This window comes from Alosa sapidissima, chromosome 7, assembly GCF_018492685.1.
Source record: "Alosa sapidissima isolate fAloSap1 chromosome 7, fAloSap1.pri, whole genome shotgun sequence".
Classification (NCBI taxonomy): Eukaryota; Metazoa; Chordata; class Actinopteri; order Clupeiformes; family Clupeidae; genus Alosa; species Alosa sapidissima.
This window is the reverse complement of record NC_055963.1, coordinates 20,810,425-20,831,201: the sequence shown is the minus strand read 5'-3', so window position 1 is coordinate 20,831,201 and position 20,777 is coordinate 20,810,425. Positions and strand designations below refer to the sequence as shown.

At 41.3% G+C, this 20,777-nt stretch overlaps 1 protein-coding gene across 2 annotated transcripts; it reads right to left on the bottom strand.

Moving 5' to 3' along the window:
• Positions 1-905: 905 nt before the first annotated feature.
• Positions 906-17,073, bottom strand: phf8 (PHD finger protein 8). Of its 2 annotated transcripts, none has more exons than XM_042097954.1 (22): positions 16,745-17,073; positions 14,758-15,083; positions 14,557-14,642; positions 14,292-14,412; positions 13,878-14,038; positions 12,572-12,713; positions 12,210-12,396; positions 11,531-11,693; positions 11,296-11,383; positions 11,101-11,207; positions 10,860-10,951; positions 10,038-10,127; positions 9,270-9,575; positions 7,402-7,490; positions 7,095-7,264; positions 5,842-5,933; positions 5,604-5,722; positions 5,034-5,347; positions 4,777-4,872; positions 4,301-4,410; positions 3,821-4,181; positions 906-3,713 (listed from the first exon to the last, which is right to left on the bottom strand). In XM_042097954.1, exons 2-22 carry the CDS (start codon positions 14,853-14,855, stop codon positions 3,625-3,627), a joined length of 3,081 nt encoding a protein of 1,026 aa, XP_041953888.1. In that variant the 5' UTR covers positions 14,856-15,083; positions 16,745-17,073; the 3' UTR covers positions 906-3,624. The 2 variants fall into 2 exon arrangements, with proteins under 2 accessions (XP_041953888.1, XP_041953889.1); XM_042097955.1 differs by having other exon boundaries at positions 14,758-15,018.
• Positions 17,074-20,777: the final 3,704 nt, after the last annotated feature.

Below are 20,777 nucleotides of genomic sequence, written 5' to 3'. Positions count from 1 at the left end.
AGATTGCTCATCGGAGGAGGTTGCTCATCGGAGATATTCAGGTCTGAATATTGCTATTTTGGGGGTATTCAACAAAAAGCATGTGACATAGTGGACATGTGCAGTCCTGGACTGACACCCGTCACACCTTACGCCTTGTAACTCCAGTTTTAAACTAACCTTGGATGGACCTTTGATGGCATGGATTGTTACTTTGCTGTGCTTAAATCTGACAGCAGGAGGGATGTCAACATTTTATGCAATTTTGGGCCTTTTTTTTAGGTTTTTTGGCCTAAAACAAGGAGGGGGTCCTAACTTCCCCCTGGGTTGTTTCAAATTTTGTACTATTTTGGCTTTTTGAGTTTTTAGGTGGACCCTTCAAACTGGCCAAGTTTCATCAAAATCGGTGACGTAGCATGTATCACCCCCACCTGGTCCTCTCAAGGACACACTCTTAATTTTAAAGTTAGCTTAAAATAGCAAACGTGGCCAAAGTCAACATCACAGAACTGAACAAAATCTATTATTGTGTGGAAGATTCTGGCCATTTTTCACATAGATCCGTTTGTTGGGGTCACTGAGTGCTGTTGGTCCAAAACACCAAACAAAAAACTAAGCTCCAGTGCTACACTCTGGGGACATGATAATGATTATATCCCCAGAGTGTAGCAATGTAGCTGCCTGGCTGCTCTTGCTGTTAGCTGCAGCAACTCCAGCTAGGTAGCACTGATTTTTTCCTACCGACAGTACTCGGTGACCTTGAGAAATATAAGGAGATATATGTGAAAAATGGTCAGAATTCTCCTTTAAGTGTCTAAAGATGCATACCCAGCGTGACCTCAAACTCCTACACTACATTTATGTGAAGGAATTCAGAGGGTGTCACAGTACTTATTTTGTTCAAAAAAGAAACAGAAGCAATGCTGTAACTTTAAAAAATATGCTTTAATTGAGTGTAATTGAAAAATCCATTCTAAACTTCCAAAAACCAGGGGATGGTTTATGTATGGGACTCTTTAAGTATGATATGCAAAAGCAGATTTGGAGTGAACTGAGTGACATTTGTAGGTGCTCATTAATGTAGTAACAACAAATTCATAATCAATACAAAATAAACCCTGAGAGGAATTGTGTGAACCACACTAATTTATATTAACAAAAGAAAAAAAACTTTGAGCACAGAAATGATCAAATGCATGACAATGAGATCTGAAAAGAATGTGGGAAAGGAGTTATTTAGAAATTGAAAAACGTCAAAGAAAAGCATGGCATTTAAAACATTTTGGTAGATAATAAATGACTATGCTACACTGTAGTATGGGCAATTGAGAGTTGAATACAATTTTGTGATCCTTGATGTGAATTTCACTCAGCAATCATGACCATTTCTTGAGAATGGAGATGTATGCCACCATACACTCTAAATTTAAGTATCATAAGTCTCTAAAAGACCAATAAGTACAGTGGTTCACAGGCCTGAAAAGCAACAAACTGACAAATATTGACAATAAAACTGATGCACTAATAATACATTTTTGCTGACCTCAAAAAAATAATTTCTTTATGGAAGTCACCAGTACCATCTGAAAGGTAACATCCAACTGAGACAAATATGACCTCTTCAATTTGCCATACTGAATTATAGGGCCCCAACTAGACTCAATCTACTGTAGGTCTATCGCTGGACAGTCAACAATAATATAGGTCTTACAAATGAAAAAAATGTAGAACTTTTGAATGTTTAGTGGTGCTTGTGATTGACATCATTACATTCGTATATGTGAGAAAGGGATTCTTGATAGCTCTTTTTTGTGTGAACGTGAAAGCATTTCATTCAACGCATAATGGTACAGCAAAAATCATGAATTACTTTGTTTAAAAATGTTATATCTAAGCCTTCTGGACCAAATATCTTTAAAAAAATACCCAACAAATATTTTGACAACAGTTATTAATATTAATTACTAAAAGAAAAGATAGCAAAATGAACAGTAGCAAAGGACTGCGCTTTTGAATACATTAACTTCATTGTTACAATATTACCAATAAACAAGACCAACTAAAAATAATAATTACCACATACAAATAATAACAACTAAACAACTATTTCTTACATTTCCCAACCAATTATGTATTTTTTTTACAGAAGTCATGTTATCAAGAAGGTTTGTGATGCAACAAAGATTTGTTTAAAACTATGAAAATAAAATTACAACAATTATATACAATGACATGTATGAACTCTCCTAAGCTTAACCATTAATGTTCTCCATCTAAAAACACTGCCATTCCTAACCTGAAGAACATCTCCTTTATTTACTTGTTCGTCAGTACAGTTTATCAAGCTTTTGTGGACTACACAATTTCATGAAGGCAGACAGGACAGATCTAAAGCCAGTCTCCTCGCATAAGGGCATCCTACTGCCTATCCTGGGTGACTGGACAACTAAAAAAATATAGACACCTAGAAACACACACATTCTTAAATGAGTTTTAAAAGACTGCATTGCAACATTAATAAACAAGCTGGCCAAGCGGATTAAGTACACAGGGTTTGGATATCTACAGTTACTTGGGTCTAAGAGGGAGCTCTTGAAACAAACACTTATAACATTATAATACAACAGAATTCAGACAAGCATAATCACTAAAAAGATGAGTGGAGGGGATTCATATGGAGGAGGAAGGGCATGTGTACACATGTAAAGTAAAAAGTAAAAAAACATACATTTCGTACATTTCACACAGACTAGGTCACTGCAATGATAATGCTATACAAAAATGTTATTATACAAACATTTGCAGGAGTGGAGTGGAGTGGGGTGGGGTAGGTTAGAAGGGATCAGGGCTAGATTAGAACAGTTTTTCCTTTATAAGGAAAACAGTCTCTTATTTTGAAACAGTGATGGTTATTTCCCTTGTTAGCACTGAAATCCCTCATCTTATGTGTGCTGTAACTGTTCCACATATAAAAACACAGAACTCAAAAGAGGCTAGATGTAAGCCTTTTGCTTTAGCTCCACACACACACACACACACACACACACACGGTGCGCAAACACATGGTGTGCAAACACACACACACACACACACACACACACACAATTCAGATTGAATTGAATCCTCAAAAGATATAAAATCATTACATAAAAGCTTTTCTACATATGAACTCACTCAAGTCATGATAGAGAATTGAACTCATCTGACACCTAACCTATCTTAAATACACCCCCCCAACCCCCCTTATCAAAAACCAATGGGATGTTGCTTATGATAAAAATGTGAGCACTGAAAGATTTGAGGAATGAGTCATGGATGACATAGAAATGTACAAATACGGAACATCAGTCACTCAGTCTCATGCTTCATACCAGCGACGCTCTGCTCAGCTTGCAGTCTCCTCTCCCAACTGTTTACAGTCACAGCCTCTTTCAGGCAAAATAATGTACATTTCTGTTTTTTTGTTCACCACAGCTGAAGTGGCACAGCTGGGCATCACTGCTTCGCTCCATCCTCCTGTTTTAAATCTGCCCACCCTCCTTTTGTCCTTTCCTGTCTCTCTCTCTCTCTCTCTCTCTCCTCTCTTATCCTCTCAGCCTCCCATCTTCCACTGTCTGGTTCCATCTCCTGTGGCAGCTTCCCCTCTCACAGGAGCAGCTTGCCGTTCCGATGGATTTTCAGGATTTTCCCAAGCCGCTGCTTGGCCGTGGCAAGTCCTTTCTTTGGACGCTTCCCTGTAAGTAGAGGACACCATAATGTTTAAATAATGTTTGTAAAGACAAAACAATGTCACAATGTTAAACGTATACTGTGTGTGTGTGTGTTCCAGTCCACTCCTAACCTTGTCCTCCTCCAGAAGCCCCAGGGCTGGTCTGGCCAGCCGGGGATGGGGCAGAGGGTGAGTAGCTGCTGCTGTTCTGTGGAGACAGCGAGGGCCTTCTGGACGTGAGGAAGACTCCCGGCGCCATGGCGGCACTTCCTCTCGGCCCCCCGGGGCCAAAGGGGCCAGGTCCCGCCGTGTACTCGTGGTCCAGGAGGCTGGCCGAGTACGCCTCTAGCCTGCGCTCCTCCTGCACGGCCTCGGGCGGGGGCTCACTGGGCATCAGGGGCGACGGGGGAGCCAGCTCGGCCTGGGGCAGAGGTGGCGGTGGGGCAGACGGGCGCTTTTTGGTGTATTTCCGCTTGGTGGTCTTCTGATGCTCCTGTAGGGAGGGAGAGGAAAATAAAAGAAAAACGCTGAGTGGTTAGACCACTTTAAGGATGGTTTATTTGTCCTGTAGTTCAGTCTCAGGGTGGTGACCATGCTGGTCACCTTCCTCACCTGTTGTGCCAGCTTGGCAGCAGCAGCCGCCAAACCGGTCTCCACAGACGCCACCCTCACTCCCTCTCGAACCGGCCTCTCCTGCTTGGGCAGTGTTGGGGTCACACGGGCTGTGCAAATGGACACACACAAAGACACACATTAGCACAGACCACAGGAGTAGAAGAAAAACAACAAACCTCTGCGGAACATCCCTTTCCAGTCAGCATTTCCCATTCCCAACAGAAGACATTTGGTCCACTGAGATGAAGCGAGTAATGGACGGTCCAGAGAGCGAATGGACAATAAGGGAGAGTGAACCTGAGGAAGCCCACGACGAAATGCGTCGTTCGCTACTTATAAACAATTCCTTATATTTGACCAGTGTGCGGTGATGATCTCTAGTTTTTAAAGCCTGATATTCCTGCACATCACCAGCATCTGGGACCTGAAAACAGCCAGTGCACAGGGATTTTATCTTTTTTAAGGGACAATACCTTTTGGACTCCAGGGCGAATCGTCCCAATTCCTCTTCCTTTTCATCTTTGCTTTTGAGGCATGGTCCTCCTCATCAGACTCCAGGGAGGGGTACACTGATAGACCAGTTTGAGGCACAATGTAAAACCACCCACTGACATTTATTATTACCAGTAAAATGTAAAAGTTGGTACATTTGCTACAGGTTAGGGAGGTTGAACATTCAGACCTCCCTCTAAACATGTCCACACATGTTCATCTTGCTGAGAGCTCTCACCATATTCGGAGTCCTTAAAACAGGTCCCCAGAGTCTCCTGCTCGTCAGGGCTGTCGTCGTCGCTGAGGTGACGGGCCGGGCGCTTGATTGGGCGCTTCCCTGGCCGCTGGACCACAGCCTTCTTGTCGCTCTTCTTGGGACCCGCAACCCAGGTGGCCCGGCCCCTCTCCTTCAGCATTCCCTCGGCGGCTCCGCCGGACACAGAGAGAGGAGAGGATGACGACGATGAGGAGGAGGAAGAGGAGGGAGGGTTGGCCATGGACAGCATGCCCTGAATGGCATCTCTTGTGCTGGGAGAGGCAGGAGCCTCCTCACTTGAAAAGAAGAAAAAAAACAGGAGTTTCATTTAGCAGACATCGTACATGCCCTTGTATGTACAACTCCAGATATTTCTTAAACTTTCAATGAAATGTGGAGCAATACCCATAATAAAAAAAACCCAACATTTTATTATTGCTGAAAAAAACACTTTAACTATAATTACTGCATTAATGTAATCATTACTGTGATGTTAGACACTGAGTGTGGTTACTGTGAATATTGATGGGGCCGTATGATTAGCTAGAGTACCTGAGAGCAGAGTCCAGGCCAGCCACCTGTTTGCTGGCCTTGAGTAGGTCCAGGATGCCCCCAGCTCCACCCTTCATTGCCTGCATTGTTAGAGTCTCCTCATCCGTGGTGTAGTCCTCCTACAGACAGTTGTTATCATTAGGAGTATGTCGCAAAGATAAACAAACCCTGGCAATATCCCACAGCTGGCAGACACGGTTAAAACAAAACGAGAGGGGAGGACTGGCATCAGACTAACCTCGATATCGAAGTCCACCTCCCCTGGCTCACGCACACGATGAGGGTCTGAGCAAGGCTTAGCCCGCGGGAGTTTCCTGGGAAGTCCCACAGCTGCCGCAGTCAGAAAGTAAAAAAACAAAAGATTGAATATTTTCCAAATATATCTTCTCAGAGGATTGCATGTTTATTCCTGACTAAAAGAGAGTGATTATGGAGGGTGAGGCATTTCAGACACAATACCTGTACCATGCAGTACTTTCAATTTATTGTGTTTATTAGCATTTATCAGCTGAATGAGTACAGTGACATCTTATGTATGTGTGGGCCACTGTGACATCCACAACCTTCACATCTTAGTCCAGAAATCCTATTCACTCCTGTCTCGGTACAGTTGTTTCTTAATGAAAAAATGGTCTGTCATACAGACTTAAGTCGAAAAGAAGTACCGGTAAGTGCCCTAAAATGGTTAAAGTTTCCAATTGGATCTTCTAAACCTTTTTCAAATCTCTGAGCACAGGGAATTTAATTCCATTACTCTTTACTCCTACATGCAAGATGGAAAGACATATTTTATACTGGACTTTCTGACCCTGCTGTAATTTGCTTCCCCTCTTTTTTTCAACTACTGGAATGCTTTGCAAGCAAAACAACAAAATAGCTTCAGACACAAAAAATGGAAGTTAGAAATTTGTGAGGGCACATATACACCTGCTCACGGGGAAAGGAAGATTCTGGATGGTTGGACATTTGTGATGGGATCAGGGAAAACCCTAGCCTGGCGAGCCAGACCCACATTAAAATGTAGGGTCTGGGCACTCACCGTTCGCAGTGCTCAGTCCGAGGGGCGGGATAATCCGTTGTCTTTCCCACCAGCGGAGCTAGTTAGCTAGTTCAAACTTTTGCCAACTTAACAAAAGCTTAACTCGTGTCGCACTGTTCGCCAACAGCAACATCCATCTTATTTGTTTTCAAGTAGCAGGGAATTCAAGCCAAATAGAATTTTCCTTTTCGAGCTCACAAGCCAACGGAGAATTGCTAGACTAGCCCTCGCTAGGGTGCGTCTAGATTTCTAGGTTAGGAAAACCCATCACATGGTGAAATTTCACCAACTTAAAATTCTGATTCCATCCTAGCAACATGAGAACATCAGAATCTTTAAGTTGGTGAAATTTCACCAGAGAGGGTTGAAACGGTGTAATAATCAAGGATTTTTGATTTCACCACAGCTTTCATCGAGAACACCTCTGGGACAAACAGGATGTAGGACCTCACCCGCTAGTTTCTTTTTGTTGGGGGTTGCTTTGCGACGAGGGGGTGGTGACTCGTCTATCTGCAGCTCGTCCTCGGAGTCCATGTCGGACAGAGCCGAGCTGGGCAGCAGCGGCTGGAACTGGGAGACACGCTTGTCTCCGTTCGAGCTCGCCCCTCGACCTCCCTTCTTCCTGTGACACACCGAGAGGGAAGTGCCAAATAAGAACCAACGCGTAAGAGGACGAGATATGGCAGTAAGACTGACATGGTGACACTAAACGAGTAACAACTAGGCATAAGCACAATGGACACAGAAGCTGTGATTTACCCTAATTTGCCATTGGTCAGCACCAGCTTCAGTTTGCTCTTGTTCAGTTTGCCCTCAAAGTCATCCAGACAGGCTGAAGGCAGCTCCAACTGCAGAGAGTCAATCAGTTAGAAAACACCATGAATACAGTAATTTCAGATATGCACAGGAGACATGTTAAGTTCCTTGTGCTGTAGTATTTCCCACAGTTGCCAATCAACAACCAAGCCTATTTAACACTACACAACATGACGCAGGACACAACGATAATGCAGTTGGCTGGCAGCAGTCGTAAAAGCGGCGCATGTTGTACCCAGGATCCGTAACAGCACTCCTCTGTACCACATGCGCCGCCTGAATGCCCAATCAAAGAGCCAAAGCAACAAAAACAAAATCCCTGACCCTAGGAGTCGCAGGCAGTGTTTGCTGTGAATTAATACGTTGGACAGCTGCAGCTATGCCATTACATTAGACAATCAAGACAAACATTTTATGAATCTCAAATCATATATTGTGAATGTTTAAATGAATACAAAAATATTCATATTGAAATGTATATTGTCCATAAATTAAAATATCAACAAATAGAACATAAACTAAACCATTTATCCCCACATATTTGAAAATGGTGAATGAGTCTCAGAAGGGAAGTGAGATATGGAAGAGTTTGAATTATTTGTATACTAGCGGAAGGGAATGAGAGTGTTACCAGTGGGAAACCGACTAGGGGAACTTGAGTACAACTCGGAACCAAAGATTTCAACAAGACCCCTGACAAGAGAAAGGAGTAAACCTGCCATCCTACTGATCTATTTCTGTCGTGTGTGACAAAGTAGTTTGTAGTCTGGTCCTCTTTTGCGCAGTATCTGTGCTGTTTTATAGTAATTCCTCCCAGGGAATAATCCACAAATGTAAAATCCCGAGGAATTTAAAACTTTAACTATCCATCTTCAGTGTGTTTTCTCACCGAATGTTCCCGCCACATCTCAAACACCCCTGCCAACCACTCTCTCTGATAGAGCTTCCATGTGCACCTGGATGACACTCAGGTAGGCTAATATATACTCTCCCATTGCAGTTTTGACTAGACAGCCTTTTACCGTCAGCTGACTACGTTAATGTTAACCTTCCAAATACATTAGGCAAACCCCGTTGTATGTTTTTACCTTTGATCTGCTCTCTAGTATGGCCTAATATTTTCCCCATAAAGAATAAGGCAATTTTTCAACACTGTTTGCTTAACCTTTTCCCTGGTACAATGCGTCTCGAAAATCGCTTAGTAATAATCTCAACTCCACTAAGCACATACAATCTGAATATAATCAGGGTCTTTGCTACATTGTCTTTTGCTAAATATGTTGGATTGTCTGCTAGTAAGGGACAAATAACTGAATGACAAATATATAGAGCCATGGGTAAACGTCAGTATAATGACAGGAGGGACCAACATAAAAGAAAGGAAAATCTGATGAAAATTGAGTACAGACTGTGTCTCACGGCTACAGAAGTCATTTTAAAACTCCACTGTCTTACATAATGTCTGTGGGTGTAAAATGGCACTTGGCGGTACTAATCCCAAGCAGAAGCATGATATCTGCAGCAAATGACTGTAGTAACTAGCCTATTTTGTGACTACAGGGCAGACGGAACACTAACAGGGCAGACAGAACACTAACAGGGCAGACGGAACACTAACAGGGCAGACGGAACAATAACAGGGCAGACGGAACAATAACAGGGCAGACGGAACAATAACAGGGCAGACGGAACAATAACAGGGCAGACGGAACAATAACAGGGCAGACGGAACAATAACAGGGCAGACGGAACACTAACAGGGCAGGCAGAACACTAACAGGGCAGACGGAACACTAACGGTAGAGCCTGACCTTGTTCTTGCTCTTGGCTTTATTTCCGGGTTGAAACTTCTTGAGCGTGTGTTTGGTGTGAATCTCCAGAAGGTCCAGCTCTCCTGCCTCCGTCTTGATCTCCTTCTTCAGGCTCTTCTTCTTGGGACTTGGGGAACTCACGCCTCCTCCCATGGGCATGTCTTTGGGTTTAGGACCTCTCTTCTTACCTGGGGGGCGCCCCGAGTTCGGAGGGGAGGATACCTGGGCTTTGGGGTGAGGTGTCTGGAAACCCGGTGGGCCAGGATACGGGACTCCACCACGACCCAGGTTTTGCTGGAAGATATCCTACAAAGGCAAAGACACAGACCAAAACATGCTGGTACTCAGACAACACATACTACAAGTGCATAACAAAACTTCTGCTAATAGATAATAGGACCATTGACTTCCACTCCTCAACCTTTCTGTCAAGTGTCAAGCAGAGAATTAGGCTCTGCACTTGTGAAAATTACATAATGCAGGGCACCACCGTCTGTGCATTTTGTAATCTATCCCTGCTCTGCCACACCTAATAACTAACAATTGCACTCTTGAAATACTGTATATAACCGATTATGCTAATCACAGCTGACCTGTTCAGTCTTGATATCTTCTTGTAACCAACCCACCTCAATCATGTGTTCAAACATGTTTTGTATATGTCTATCAGCTGAAACTGACATCACTTTGACCCGCCCCAATCATGTGTTCAATAATGTCCTGTATCTGTCTATCAGCTGAAACTGATACCACTCAGTACTCACTCACCTCAACCAGTCGAATCTCTTTTGCCAAGTCTTTAACCAGCTGCTGCGTTTTTATGGTCTCTGGGATTTCATCTTCATGCTCAGTCAGTGACTGAAAAGAAACACACATCCCTGAGTCAGTAATCTTGCTTCTCGCTGGGTCAAGTCAACCTCACATGTACTTTATTAAATATATCCATATGTTTTAACTCATTGAGTGCCAAAAACGTAATATAATGTTTTTTTTTGTTTTGTTTTTTTTAAATTACGAAACTAGACACTCTAACACACCTTATATGTAATTTTTGGGACCTCTGTGATGAATGGAAATTAAATATATGACGATCGAAAACTCATGAAAACGCACAATCTGGACATTTTATCTGGACATTTTATCATAACTCGGTTGCCGCTTTGGGTCGAATCAGTGACGCATGCACGTCAGGTCAAAACCAGGCCATTTTCGTGGGTCTATCACTAGGTGGCAGTCTCGCTGATCACTTCCCGGAAAGTTTACAGGCAACACTTCATATTTCATGAAAGACGTTATATCTCCATTTCTAGAAAAAAACAGTGATTTTGATGAAAACTAGCCACTGTTTAGCTTGGGATTTCTCAGGAACAGAGGCGTGTAGAAATACACGGTTTGCACCCACTGAGAGCTTAAAGTCTCACCTTTTAAACGAGCCATTGTATGTGTTCATAGCTATAACACAGAATATGCTGTGGCTGTACAAAAATCATCAACAATGGTCTAAATTGCTGGCACTCTAGGACAAAGCTTCCGAAAACAGCTTGGCATTCAATGAGTTAATATGTTATGTGTGTTTGCAAGACACACTACCTCTTTACGTGTCCAGGTCCGGAAGGCGTTATTCAAAGATTTGGCTCCATGGACCAGATAACTGGCAGGATGACGTCTGTTCTCTCTCAAACCTACAGAGAACATGTGTACCATAATGGCAATGCTTTTAATGTGTATTATGAGATTGCAGGCATAGAGGACTTACTTGTAACAGTTAAAACAATCCATAAGCTGTACACACAACATATAAAATGCTCAGAAATCCAAAATAAAGACTAACCTCTGAATGTATCCAGAAGATGTTTGCCAACATACCAGCAAACGGTCTCAAAATTGGGGAATCTGAACAGGTCTGCAGTGCTCAGCCTTTTTTCAATTTCGTACGCACTACAAATGAGTATGTGAAACCACATTAAAATAGAAACATCAATGAATGAAATTAAGTCAACTTAATCATGTCAAGAACTGAACCTACCGAAGCTGCATGTCAATGTTGAGGCTGTGAAGGAAATTGCCCCCAAAAGCAAGGCAGTCAACAGGTGTGAGAACAGAATGGATCCATCCTGAAGAGGAAGTAATGGAAAAAGCAGTGTGTGAAGCATCCCTATATTTTCTGTTTCATTAAAGAAAATGACTCAACATTTCTTCCAAGCATGGGACAACTCACAACATCTACTGTCACTATTAAGTATCACCAGACATCTCGGTACCTGTTGGAATGAAGAGCGTGTTTCCTTGCTTGACAGAGCACCTGTAGCACATGTCCACCTGATCGCCAAAGAACATCTCATTCTGATTGGACGACGAGCTCCAGCGCTCAAACAGGGCCAGGTTGGCAGGGGTGGGACGGATTAGGTAGAAGATCTTCTCACCCTGACAGAAACATTTTTTAAAGAATTCCATCACAGTATATTTGACTGCCTCTTTATAGTTTGCCACTGCATTGTAGGGGTGTAAGAAAATATTGATAGTTTTGAATATCACAATATTTTATTCGGCAATACTGTACCGATTTTCAAAAACATAATATATTTTTTTTTATTTATTAATGTTAACATGCAAGCACAATATTTTGTTATTGACATAGGCAGAACGGTCCTGTACAGTATACTGAATTGTTTGTCTAAAGCTATTACTTACATTTTGTATCTTACATGCGTATGTCTTCTTTATAATATGTAAATATTTTTATAATATCTTTCTAATCTTAGACTTAAAAATTGCAATATATCGCCTTTCACCCAGTATTGAAATATATCGCAATACATAGAATCGTAATGTATCGTGATGCGCATCGTATTGCCAGATTCTTGACAATACACAGCCCTACTACTTAGTTGAGCATATTTTTTTTTTGGGGGGGGGGGTTCATACAGCTGGCTTACTCACTCGTAGAACATGATACCACACAGAGGTTCCTCCAAAGTCAATGTGGAAGTCTGTGTAGCTGTCCTTCACACCCATCAAGCAGTACTTCTGCACGTTGGGCCTTTCAAACACAGACTCTTCAGGCCACAAGTTTTCCACCCACGACAACTTCCTTACTATCTTTGGGGTTTCTACCAGGTTAGACAACCTTAAGGACAACATTTGAGACACATTGTAAATTACAGATCTAAGAGCAAGTAAAAGATCAACAGTTGGAGGATCTTACAACGCAGCTACAAAAAAACAAGCGGAATGCTAATATACAGGAGCAAAATAAATAAATAAAACAAATGAACTGATAAGAAAGAGACATATGGACATACTTGGTTTCTGAGAACTCAAGGCTGATCACATTGAGCACTCGGTCTCTGTTGGGGCTGTTGTAGTACTCAACAAAATCCCCAAGTCTCATCTTTAGGTCAGCTTGGCGGCAAACATCAATCACATCAATCTCCTTGTCACCACCTGTAAACACATCAAAATGAAGCATGAACCACAACTCAAGGGGTTTTCCCCACAAAACAAATATGTAAAAACTATGAATGTAGGAAAAGTTTAAAACTACAGTATGACTACAGATCCTCTTCCTCTAAACTTTCTGACAGTTACATATGGACTGTTATGTTCCATTCTTTGGGAGTGTTGTGATTTACCATTTTGTTCTGTATGACTTTATTTTAACTAGGAGAGTAACGGTACAGAAAAGCCATGGTTTGGGTCATACCAGTGGTAGAGAAAACAGAGAGGCGACACTCCCATAAGAGACCGTGGAAAAAGATGGCAGCGCATGTCAGTTTCCTGATTATGGAAGTTTTGGAACTGAAAACGACCAATCACTTGGTCAGTAGTCAATGAGTTACTAGATCCCACCCTCCTGCGATACAGCATACAGTCATTCAGCACAGGTTTTTTTGGAATTTTGATTGCGTGGCGGGGTCATCAGAGAGTGTCGCAACTCTCTCTTTCTATGGCTCTGGTTCATACTACAGTTTGGACAAAATAGTTTGGTACAAATTCAGTACAACAGAAAAAGAAAGAAAAAAATGCAATACCTCTCTTGAGACCCTACCTGACTCGGTCAGTAAAACATTTTTCCATTGCTAGACAGTCAAATAAGACACCATACACCCTTTAAACCAGTTTACTCTATCTATCAGTATAGGAATGAGTATGAGCACTAAATTTATCAATATTTGCATATTCTATTGCATCATGTATTGAACCTTGATGTCCATACCGTGGAGGTTTGGGACTAATACACATATTCTTACAATCCCGATCATTCAGTCTTAAAATATTTTTTTTTTCTGGAACAAACATTAAAAAGGAGCCTGAATCTACATTCTTGGAATCCAAATTAAGGTTTCTCCCTGTTAACAAAACACACCAGAAGACACTGTGTGGTTGTTTTAAATAGAGCTCTAAGGCTTTGAAGGCCTTAACTCAAAGTCCCACTGGAAATTATTCAATTCTACAGAGAAGCTGTAATTGAGTGTTTCTCAATGTGACAGCATGGCTGTATTCATCTACATCAGAAACGTCTTCAAATGATGAAACACAGCCGTATTAATAATGCATTGGTTATAGCACCTTAAACTACCACTTTCAAATTGGGAGATGTTTTTTTACCAATGTAGTGCGCCACATCACTGACAGCAAAAGATGATGGGGGCAGGCTCATGCCCAGGCCATCCCTCCTCAGGACCATGACAGGGACACTGAAGGAATGCTCCTCCAGAAACTCCACTGTGAGCTGGGCCCCAGTCGGCTTCAGGAGGATCTCGTCCGCACTAACAAACACACATGCACTCATCTGTGAGTCACAATAGTCAAGGTCGAAACTGACAGCCACTACAATAGTGCTCACTGGTAAAAAAAAAAAAAAAGAATTTAGAAAAACCAATAGAATCTAGATAATAGAAGTCCAAATAAATACAGAATCGACATGTTAACTTCTGAAATTACAATTGGCCTAGATATTGTTGGTGTGAGATGGGGGGAAACAATGCTTTCAGCAAAAGATGACTGGCTTAAAATTGTTACTTTGGGAACGTGCGGCTACGTAACTCCCTCACAAACTGGGCGCTGCCAGTCTTCACTGGTCGGCTTGGATCCCTCACTCCACCGCCTACATCTGACTTGTGAGCCCCACGTCGCTTACGCACTACAAAAACAGACACAGAAGAGCAGTCAGATGAGAAATCAAAAGGCAAGGTCAAGATCTATAGGAGATCAGAAAGTAACAAAACAGTTGTGGCATAAATGGTTTAAACGTAATATAAAAGAGACATGTATTACTGATACTTACTGACAGAGGGGCCATGTGAAACCTGACAATTGGGACAATGATAGAGGTCAATCTCTGCAGCCTTGTCCTCCTCTACACCAACACAACTGGGAAATAAATGAAAGAGAGAAAAAAAAAGTTTTTAAAACATTTTGCTCCATAAGCAAATCAATAGGTCCACAGTTAATTTATTAATCTCCTGAAAATGTCAGTTGAGCTCACCTTCCATGAAACCAGTCTTGACAAACATCACACTCAATCATGAAGCGTGTCACATCATAGGGAAGTCGGCACAAGCAGTATACAGGAACCGAAGCCATGCTGACTCCGTGGATAATATTCTGGTGTTCTGTTCACAGACTGCTGTAATCGCAAAGCAAACTGAACTGCGAGTTCTGGATTTGTGCAAATGCACAATTAGCAGGTCACCAAGCAGGATTCTGAAGATTTTGTGGCAACAGTGGACTTCCTCCAGCTAATGACCTGAGACGTCAAAGAGAAATTCAGGACTCACACCTGAGGCACTGTGTTAACAAATGATGTGACACCTGTGACAGAGAGTAAATGAGTACATGTTAGAATACCTTTATATATAAGTATACAGTCTACACATTACTACACTGTGCTCTGATGAAGAAAAACCATCATATTATGGCAAATGAAAAATGTCGGCAGAAAACAACGTTATACTGCTATTAGACCCATTGCGCGCTGATGTGTGATGAGGGTATTGTTTGAGATAACGGGTCTGAGTGATGCTCTCAACGTTAAATCAGTCAACTCTAGACAAAACATAGCTCATGGAGAACGCCAAATTGCAGACTACGTTCTCATATCTAATTTCCACTTGCATAAGGCACAGTGTAGTAATTTAGCTGGCCAACTACAAAAAACTACAAAACTACAACTACAAAAACTACTTTTTAACTATCTGGGAGACGATCAGTCATCGGGTGGTGCGTCAGTAAATTCAAAAACAAGGCGGTATGCTACAGTAACATAGCACAGTAACGTTAACGTTAGTGTTTAAGGCCTCGCAGTAAAATGATGCAATGCTTAAAACGCAATAACTCCAAATTAATAAGCAATAAGGTACGCGTGAGAATAATCCCAGGCAAATTAAAGGGAGGTTTATCTGTCAACCCGCACCTCGCTTGCTAACTGTCAAAATACTCCAAGCTTTACACGCTGTAGCTGTAACTTATGCTAACTCTACAAGCCATAACTTAGTTGCAAGAGTATCAATAAGGTTTGATGTGTTTAGAGCAAAGTGCATGACGAGTAATTTTGTTAACCTTGGCTGAAGTTACACTGAGTAGCTTCATAAATGGACTCAGAATATTCGTCTGTTGTTTGTTTTGCATAAATAACATGGTGCTATCTTGCAAGCTAGTGAATCCTTGGTGGGCTCCAGCTACATAACATGCTAACACTAAATGTTAGCCGACTTGAACGTGAAAGTTGAGAACTAACTGCCTAGCACTGGCCATATTATTTCAATGCAAATTAAGTATGCAGTAAGCTAGAACTAGCTAGCAGTGCTAGATTTAGTTCTAATAGCCTGCCAGCTAACGTTACAAACTAGCTTGAATAGCTGGCTAAATAGCTAGTGTTGTCCTAACGTTAGCCCTTTAAGCTTTCCCAAACTTGCAGAAAATAAACACTTCAGCCACTAAATTTGCAAGTGACCAGGATGCAAGCTAGACAGGACAGCAAATTGTCCCTAATATTAATACATCTGGCTAGCTAGGGAGAAAAAAAAGTAAGCCAAACACGTAAACATTACAGCACGCTATCGATAGCTAACATGGTTTACATAATTAACGTTAGCCCCCGTTACACGTAGCAAGGTGCTTGCTCTTACTTTAATACAAATAACACTGTCGAGCTGTAGACGTTTTATAGTTTACCTGGCTAAACTCTTGAATTGCTATTTGCAAGCAAATACAAACAATTATCTACTCTGCAAGATACGTTGCAAACTAGCTAACGTAAGCCAGCTAATAGTAACCTGAACCTGAACCTAGCAAGCACACAAGCCAATAGTGAGCTATTTACAAGTGATAAGATTACTAAAATCTGACTCAGATGCTAAAAGACTTATTAAGTTGGTCAACTAAATACAATACAACGTAAAAACATGCCACAGAGAGTCCTAGATAGTTACTGTAGTCACTTAATAACGAGGCACAGAAAATGCATATCTTACCGATTGCAAATTGTCACAGGCTGCGCCAGAGCCAAGAGTTCCATGGCGGTGGGAATTCGTACGAAAACCCGAGGCTCAAAGCGGCCTATTTCTAATCGCAAGTATTTGTTATTAACCGTTTATCTTACATTACTGCTTGTGAATATACAGGAAAAACAAATCATTCCTCAATGTGTTATCCTAGAAGTAAAACAAATCAGCCTGAAAATGCGAATTCTAAAACAATTCTGACATAAAGACTCGTAGTGCAGCTGTGCCATTTCAATCCATCCGCGGAGCGACCACTGTCTACAGTTCTGTGAACAATAAAGTTCGTTTTCATTGGATGCTAAGGCCAGTTGGCTAAGCCAAATAATAAGATAGATGTAGGCCTACTCTGACAGAACTCAGACTTGTTCTTGGTGCTTTATAGTAACTTAAACCATTCTGAATAACAAAAATTGCTTTATGCTTGCTTTTCAATTATGGCTTCAATTAATGTTTCACTTTCAAGTTGAAGTTAAGTTTCCACCATCCTCAGTCATCAACATCAGTCAGCATTCAGTCGCCTAGTTTATTTGAATGTGCAGGGGCAGAGGTCAAGTATGAATTTGATCATTATTATTATTATTATTATTATTATTATTATTATTATTAGTTAATGGAAATCGTTGTATGTTTGTTTAATTTCGGGCTTCCCTAGTTAATTTTGCACACAACTTTAGTCATGCACAGAATGATGTTCTCTCTTGTAAGCCTTAAATAAGTCAAAGTCTGTTGTCAAACATAAGGCTACATGAAGTTTGTATGGTAAAGAAATTGTAATTGATTGAAGTCCTTTCTATTGTAATTTGCATAAGATATGCAACATTTATAACATTGGCCTATTTTAATGAAATAATGAAATGTGTGGAGAAAATGGAGCAGACATTGGACTAATCACGTTAATGTAAGAACGAACACAAAGTTATTTAAAACTCTGAATGCAGCGAAATATTATTATATTATTCATTTTGTCACACTCTTGTATAAACCTGTATCAAACTGTGTATACAAAATATATGTAAATATATATATATAAAAGAACATATTAATTTTGACGAAATGAATAATATTTCGCTGCATTCAGAGTTTTAAATAACTTATATATATCTTTCTTGGGGGGGGGGGGTGCTTTTTGACTTTCAGATAGGACAGTGAAGAGTGTCAGGAAGCAAGTGGGAGAAAGATATGGGGTGGGACTGTAAAATAACCGCAGTCAGATTCAAACCCTTGTTCCTGTGGGCACTTGGACCCGAAGGTGGTGTGGATGCTACTACCACTTGCGCCACAGCACCCCCGATAAGCCTTAGTTCTACAGAGGACTCAGTATAAGGCCATAGATCACTACTTGATGTATGAAGAGTGTAGACAGTTAATCCTAGAATTATATTAATTCTCTGACATCACAGAAAAAATGACAGCCTTAAAACTGACCAGCAGGTGGCAACACAGGCTTAGTGTTATCAGAGCCGAATAGAGAGCACTATCTACGAGAAGCCCCTGGCTGCGGCTTGCAGATCAGCACTGAGTGTTATAGGGGTACCAGTACCACAATACAATGTAACACTCAGAATGTAAGGAGTATACGGATTGTTAGTCATTAGGCATCCTTTGATTGCAGAAGGGTTATTTATTTCAAAGAGAGTGTGGTAATAATTAATGGTAGTAATTATTTATTTATTTATATACTCTTTTGATCCCGTGAGGGAAATTAGGTCTCTGCATTTATCCCAATCCGTGAATTAGTGAAACACACTCAGCACACAGTGAGGTGAAGCACAGACTAATCCCGATGCAGTGAGCTGCCTGCTACAGCGGCGCTCGGGGAGCAGTGAGGGGTTAGGTGTCTTGCTCAAGGGCACTTCAGCCGTTCTTACTGGTCAGGGTTCGAACCAGCAACCCTCCGGTTACAAGTCCGAAGCGCTAACCAGTAGGCCAGCTGCCCCTTATCTATTGTATTTAATTATTCTAGCCTCTTCAGCATATTACTGGTTCAAGAGTGAGAAAAGATTCCTCACAAGAATTTCCGATATCTTATACCCCTTCCTTCAATAAATTATAACACTGAAGAAGAGGGGCCACCGCCATCACACCCCCACCCCATGCTGAACTTATGTTGACTGCGGTGACACATTCAGTTCCCTGATCCAAAGTGGGTGTGGGAAATTATGGATGTCTCCCGATCTGCCCCCACATCTGCCATGGTGGCCCTGGCCCCGGCCCTGGGGTTGGAGTTGGAGTTGGGGGTGGGGGGGGGGGGGGTGATTTGGCTTCGGCAGCAGTCACAGGATTGATGAATTGATTGCAGCACCGCTGCCACTGTGTCTGTGCCCTGGGTGAGGACGCCTCGGTTACGGCAGGGAATCCCAGCTATGGCACCCGCCGTGGTGCCGCTATTGTAGCCGGCCTGCAGGGGGCCGCGGGGGCTGGCAGCCCAGGGAGCACTCCTGACCCACATACTGCTGTCACGTCCCTGGAGACACAGTGCAAGTAGGAACAGGTTGAGAGTAAGTGTGTGTGTGTGTGTGTGTGTGTGTTTGTGTGTGTGTGTGTGTGTGTGTGGACGAGAGGGAGTCAATGTGGGCACCTCTCTGGGAAAGCCTTCCCACTTTAAAAGTTTTTTGAAAGTTGGAACCTTAATCAGTGGCAGCCCAAGTAAATCTACCCTTTAAATGAAAGTGTTTATGAAGGCCCTGAATATACTAAACTATACAATTATGAGGTATGATTACCGTACATCTATTTGTGCAAACATGAATAATAAAAAAACAAAACATTTATAACATTCTGTGGTCACACACAGTGTTGTTACCAGTGGTATATAGACAAATTCTATAATTACACACTTATGTTTCTTTTCTCAAGAGAACCTTGGAGAGAAACCATCCACTTCTCGAATTGCACATATAACACATAACTACAGTCAACTTCTTGGCCCATAAATACACACAAGATTTGAATGATTGTTCATACATAAAATCTTTATTTGATGCACACGGTAAATGAAAATGTCTTTGAAGTTGTTAAGATTTTGGTATTGGTACCAATCACTGAGCCTAGCTCAAACACATTATGTCATCTTTACCATTCGTCTCAATATTAATCCCAATCTGGGAAAAAGTATTTAGTATCACGTTACCTTATTCAAACACTACTTCTCATAGGATTATAATACATTGTCATTTAATAAACATTTTCATTTCAGTAGTATTTACATACATAAATGACCCTGGAATTTTAAAATAACCTCAAACATATCAGTGGGCAACCACACCAATGACCAGCACACCCAGATGTAATATGATGCAAGAGTTCTACTATGCTCAGCAGGCAAACATGATCACCTCCTACACATGAAGCACCACAATTCAACACTGTAATGGCTGACCACAGTTTATGAGTAAATCATAATTGTATGTTGCCAAAATCAGTCTTTTCAGTCATCTTAAATAACAGACATTAACACATCATTAGAGGCAGTAGAGGAAAACGTAAGATTATCAAAAGCGTCTGTGAAGTTTTTACTCTCTACTCTCATTTTCCCATGATGGTAGTCTCAGGAATGTCTACAGGGGTGATATTACAATAACAGTGGCATTGCCATTGACCATTGATTATTCAAGAAAAAGACACATGCACCTCAAACTCTTTGTCTTGTGTATATAATAAAGAAGAGAGAAAGTCTGACCATGACGGCCATAATAAACTGGTTGTACATAACCGTAAAAGAGGTAGCACAAAACATCAATAGACGAAATTATTATTTTTTCGCAATTGGTAAATCCTCAGAATAGTCATTATCGAGTGATGTTATTGTTGTTATTTTTTCTGAAGCTTTAGGCTGATATTTCTCTGATCCTCAGTCTGACAACCATAAATACATTACTCACTTGGAAATAATTAAATGAGGATTTAATTATGGTCCTCTTTAGGACAAAGTACATTTAACATATCTTTTGAAGAAACTTCTGAGGGTCCTTAACGTGTTCTATTTGACACAAGTAAGTCATAT